This window comes from Anomaloglossus baeobatrachus, chromosome 4, assembly GCF_048569485.1.
Source record: "Anomaloglossus baeobatrachus isolate aAnoBae1 chromosome 4, aAnoBae1.hap1, whole genome shotgun sequence".
In the NCBI taxonomy this organism is placed as follows: Eukaryota; Metazoa; Chordata; class Amphibia; order Anura; family Aromobatidae; genus Anomaloglossus; species Anomaloglossus baeobatrachus.
Window position 1 is genome coordinate 557,794,697 of NC_134356.1, and position 6,000 is coordinate 557,800,696.

General features: G+C 51.6%; 1 protein-coding gene across 1 annotated transcript in view; it reads left to right on the forward strand.

Annotated features, from left to right (window-relative positions):
- ARRDC4 (arrestin domain containing 4) overlaps positions 1-4,719 on the forward strand; it is a 178,716-nt gene extending 173,997 nt beyond the window's left edge. Inside the window, exon 8 of the mRNA XM_075342830.1 lies at positions 4,381-4,719. Coding sequence (XP_075198945.1) covers positions 4,381-4,413 — 33 coding nt within the window. The 3' untranslated portion in view covers positions 4,414-4,719. The remainder of the gene's footprint in view (positions 1-4,380) is intronic.
- The last annotated feature ends 1,281 nt before the right edge of the window (positions 4,720-6,000 follow it).

Below are 6,000 nucleotides of genomic sequence, written 5' to 3' on the forward strand. Positions count from 1 at the left end.
CTGCTCCCAGAGTAGAGTGTGCCGAGCATCACATCACATTCAAGACCTGATGATGTGATGCGGCCTGCCAATCACAGTAATGCCAATAGCCAACATGGCTACAGCATTACTATGTATGGCAGGCAGTCGCCACATGTTGACTGGCTGTTTAATAGCAACGAAACATGTAGAGCGGGGACTCGAGCATGGAGTTCAAGCACTCGCTATACTTGAATGAGTAACGAACGTACTTGAGCGAGTACGCTATCAAGCAGTGGCGAGTACGCTCGGTTATCACTAATCCACATATTCATGGATAGGCTATAAATATCTGATTTTTGGGAGCCCTATTGTTCAATGATAAAAGGCTTACAATTCCCTTTTGGTTGCACAATGAGGATTACCTTGAATCGAGAGGTAATCAAATATTTGCCCTAAGGCTTCATTTCATGTCTACGGAAACAGCCCCTTAAGTGGTACCTTAAAGGGAATCTGTCACCAGGTTTTTATGACCTAATCTGAGCAGTGAAGGAAGATGCAGATGCCTGGCCTTGAGTGCTCCACACTCCTTTGGTTGAGAGAGCCAGTACTTGTAGACTGCTTTGAGCAGGGTGCGTGTGTGACGCCCTGGCAAAACCAGGTAGTCACAGTTAGGCCCCTGCACAACACCGTTTCCCCATTAGGAAACACACAGCCAACCTGAAAACCCTAGTCACCCCACCTTAGGGAAAGCTAGACACACCAGAGGGCGTGACCAGGTAGTTGGAACACACTCACCCAGGGGTCTAGACAGCCCAGGGTGGGAAAACAGTCAGTAAGAGTCTGTAGCTCAAGTTGAGAGGAGTGAGCTGGGGCTAGGTGTAGTCCCAGCAGGAGAAAGAGTTCAAGTTGAACGGTACCAGGGTAGGAGCCCTGGTGCCACTGGCTAGGAGGCAGACTGTGGTCTCCGTTAGCAGGAGACTGGAAGACGGCTCGGCAGAACCGAGGTGAACTGAGACAGGGTTGTAGCCCGCCGGTACCGACACGGGGAACCAACCCGGAAATCGTAGCACAAAGGGGGGTACTCGGACCCTGAAGCCAGAAACCGGAAACAAGCGAACTGGTTAATTAACCAATTGAGGCCAGGACTAGAGGTTCTGTCCCACCCAAAGTCCCTCATAGAAGACAACAGCCCACCGATTAGGGATAAGAGGTCACCGCCAGGGCCCATAGATCCAACGGGCCAGCGTCTGCGGGCACGGCTCCTTAGGCCACATCCAGCCGGGAGCGGACTCCTACGTTTCAAACTGGGAAGTCATTTCTACTTAAAGCAGTGCAGGAAAAGGATAGAGACCACCAGCCGGGTGGGGGACCAGAATGCAACCGGCCGCGGCACCTTGGTTTACCAGAGACTTGTGTGTTTTACTAACTGTGAGTACACCAGCACCCCCTGCGGTTGCCATCCCCTGCACGCACCAACCGGGTCCCGGGCCACCATCCCTGCCCACGGAGGGGTTAACAACTTGCTGCACAACATCTCCCCCGGATGCCCCATAACTGCAGTGGTGGTGTCCCTCCTCACCACACACCGTGGGTGGCGTCACGAACTTAATATGGCCCAGCCCGTACATATACGTCCCACCATTTATTCGGCGTGTCCCAAGACTCCCGGGTCTGGAGACCCTCGAGCCACCTCCCCTGAAGGCCCGGACCCGAGCAGCACCGGCTCCTGGCATGGGGGTGGCACACGTGACCCTTACTGTATTTTTCAGGGCAGTGTCCACCTCCGCACAGCCGGTAAACATCTTCGATGTAGTAGATAGACACAGGACACTGGAGACCTCTGGGAAAAATAACTGTGAACGGTTTATTACTTCTTCCAGCTTCACAACCGACATGGCCACACTTAGACGGCTCTGCTGCCGCTGTTTCTGGGGTACTCCATCTGGCCTATCCCACTGACTGGAACCTAGTCCTCCAGCTGCCGAGCCTATGCCTCTGCTTCCCTCCCGTTTTTCTCTCTACAGCTATCCGTTGTGTTCTCACTGCCTCGGACAGCTTCTAGTCACTAGACTTCCTTAAGTCCATGCTGAGGAACTCTTGATCTGAACATCTGTCTAGTCCCTGGACTCTTCTAAGCCCACCCTGAGGTGAGCCATTGACTCAGGACCTTTGGAGGATATGTGTCGCCCTGGGCAAGCCAGGGGACACAGGTCACACACCACCACACCCTACATCCCAGGTAAGAACATCTAAGCTAACCAAAAATCCTTGTTGCCTTCCTCCAGAGACTGATGATTCACACCAGGGGGTGGGCCAGGCAGTTGGCTCCGCCCACCGAGGAGTTCACAGTTCTGGAGGTGGGAGAAACCAGGCAGTCAGCTCAGGGACGGGCTTGAGTAAACAACAAAGTCTAGTCAGGGAGGAGGAAGTGGAAGGAGTGGAGGAGTAGCCCAGACAGAGCTAAAGTAAACAGCTAAGTGAAAGTGAAGGAAGAAAAATAGTAAAGGAGGAAAGCAAGAGTGGTGACAGAACAGAAAGAGCGTGTAAAAGCCTGAAGTAGTCCAGCTGTGTGCAGGACAGGTCAGCAAGGTCAGCAACGGCGGTGACTGTCTGGAGGGGGACCGTTTGGAAGTTCCTGGAAGGACCCCGTAGGCTGTGTGCCCGGCGGTCTGGAGCAGTGTTCGGAAGGACAGTCAGCACCAGGGCAGGGGCCTCTCGGACCCCGGCAAGGCTTGGAGTCGCCATAATTTGCCGAATCCGTCAGTGAAGGGGACGTAGATCCCCCAACAACCAAGTCCCGATTGAAGGCAACAGCCCAGCCAGTGTAAAAGAGACACCGCCAAGGCACCAGTTTCTTAGGGCCAGCGCCTGCGGGCAAAGAGTAGAGCTCCCCTGGTCCAGCTTGAAGCCGGGGAGTGGGTTACCGGTGGGGACCCATCGCAACCAACAAGTACACAAAGGTGCTAGGAAAAGGGACATCACCGTCACCTACCGGGAGAGCAAGTGCAGCCGTCTGTGGGACCGTCTTACCAGCCGTTTGGTTTACCGTAAAAACTGTGTCAACGTCTCAGGCTGAGTGAGTACCACAGTGCCGCAAGGCACAGCGCTGCCCCCGCGTCCCTGCGCCCACCAGGCCCAGCACCTCCCAAACCAACACAGGGCCCCGGGATCACCAACCCCTACCCACGGAGGGGCAACACAACACCTGGCTGCTCCGCATCACCATCCCCGGGACCCCCGCATTGAGCAGCGGTGGTGAAATCACCACAACCGTGGGTGGCGTCACGGACAATAAACTATCCCCACACCCAACAAACCCCTTTCACTCACGGGCGAGGAGCGCCGCTCGAGAAACCCCCGGGATCCGGCCCACAGCTCGAGCCACCACTGAGCAGCAGCCGCCGGACTCGAGCAGAAGGGGTGAGCGTAGTGTGCTGACACCCTCCTCCCCGCCCGCGACAGATACCTCCAGGTTCCCGGATGGACCCAAGTTACAAGGTCACATCCTAACTTCAGGAACCCCTTTGCAAAACTGACTCCTTAGAGATCCATCTCTCTAGCCAAACCTCTGGCCATCTGTAAGACCTCCCACCTTTGCTCTAAGCTCCCTCTATTCCCAGGGCACCTAGCTTCACTGCTACATCTATTCATTATCAAGTCTATCTACATAACATCCTTATACTTTACATTGCAATGTTATCACATTAACTGCACATAACAGGTCACAATTCACATTACTATATACATAGTTATTACAGCACAATAGACTTACAAATGACTTTACCAGGCCTCAGCGCTAGGCGCAGTCGGCTGCTACACAGTCTCGACTCTGCTGCATTGGGGAACCGCATCCTCCCGCAGCAGCTCAGTCCACATAAAACACACTTGACATAATATGCATAAAACAATATAAAACTCAGTAGGAGTGGGAGCAATACGACAATCTCCTACAGCAGCATAACATAGGGGCAGAGATCCTGATTCCAGCAATGTTTCATTTGCTAGGCTGCTTAGTTTAGTTTTGACAAAATCACTGATTAATCAGCAGTAGATTATCATTACAGGACTACTTGGCCTGCTGCCAGGTAGTCCAGCATAATCATGAGCTCTGTATAACTCCTAGATTTGCAGTAGATAAAATATTGATTTTATCAAAATAACAGCAAACACCTCAGTAAGTGACACATCGCTGGAATCAGGGTCTCTCTCTCTACATTATGCTGCTCTCAGATGGGGGAGCAAAAACCCAGTGACAGATTCCCGTTAAGTCCTGTGGCCCCTAGCAAACATTTATCACCTATGTTGTGATTACGTGATAAATATGCATTGTAGATGGAAGACCCCCTTTAGTAGTGAATAGTTTCTATATAGCACAATCTCATGTTCTGAATAATTTTGTCCTTTCCTTTTTCTACACAGGTGGATCCATATCCCGAAAACCATCCTGAGTAAGAAAGGATTGCCTGATTTATCCTGAAGGGACAGAGCCATCGTTATAAATGATTTTGATTATTTTCATAGTTCCTTGTTCAACAAGTGTTGATCGTTCACAATATGTAGCAGGACCAAACCGCGCTCTGAGTAAGGCTGCTTTCACACATCCGACTTGAGCTCTGCGGCTCAATCCAGCTGTGAAACCTATGCAACGGATGCGGTGAAAACACCGCATCCTTTGCATAAGTTTTTCCCATGCGGCCCGTCCGGTTTTTGCCGCTTGCGGCATGCTACTGAGCATGCGCAGTGGCAAAAACCGCATGCGGCGGCCGGATGCGGTTTTTGACGCATCGCGTGGCATCCGGCCGCCATAGGCATGCATTGAAAAATGCACCGCATCGGCCGAATGCGGCGCGCTGCGTTTTTTTTTGCCGCACGAAAAAACGTGCCAGGCAAAGTTCCATCCGGCCGCCGCATCGGCTAAATCTGCCGCATGCGGCAAAAACCGGATGGAACGCAAGGCCTTGCGGCACAATGCGGCACTAATTAAAGTCTATGCAGAAAAAACGCAACCGGCAGCATAAAAAAACGGTTGCGATTTTCCTGCAAAGTGCCGGATTGTGCCGCATTGCAGAAACCGGATGTGTGAAAGCAGCCTTAGGCGAGCTTTGCACGTTGCGACATCGGTAACAATGTGTTACCGATGCTGCAGCGATAGTCCCGCCCCCGTCGCACGTGCGATATCTAGTGAAAGCTGCCGTAGTGATTATTATCGCTACGGCAGCTTCACACGCACATACCTGCCGTGCGATGTCCCTCTGGCCGGCGACCCGCCTCCTTCCTTAGGGGGGCGGGTCGTGCGGCGTCACAGCGACGTCACACAGCAGGCGGCCAATTGAAGCGGAGGGGCGGAGATGAGCAGGATGTAAACATCCCGCCCACCTCCGTCCTTTTCATTGCAGCCGGCGGCAGGTAAAGAGATGTTCCTCACTCCTGCGGCTTCACACACAGCGATGTGTGCTGCCGCAGGAACGAGGAACAACATCGTACCTGTCGCTGCACCGGCATTATGGAAATGTCGGAGGCTGCAGCGATGATACGATAACGACACTTTTGCGCTCGTTCATCATATTAAAAAGGTTTTACACGTTGCGATATCGACTGCGACGCCGGATGTGCGTCACTTTCGATTTGACCCCATCGACATCGCACGTGCAATATCGCAACGTGCAAAGCCGCCCTTAGACACAGTGTAGAGAACCTACGTTTTATTGGAGCTGAAGCATTAGGGAAGATGGACAAACAATTATTTAGTGGATGTTATATTTTTATTTATAAAATCAATGCAAATGGTTGCAAAAGTACAGCAGAATGGGTGGCCACTTCAGGAATCCTACCCATTATATGTATATTTTACAGCACAAGATGCAGTGCTTATCAGGGAATCTATATCAGGGACAATATAATGTACAGCATCCGACCTGCTGAGTAGCAAAATAAAGGGAAATTATGCAATATGCCTACAACTTGTTCATTGTGTGGTGATTGTCCATTATCAAAATTAATCTATTAACAGATTTCATATTGCAAACTATATATATTTTT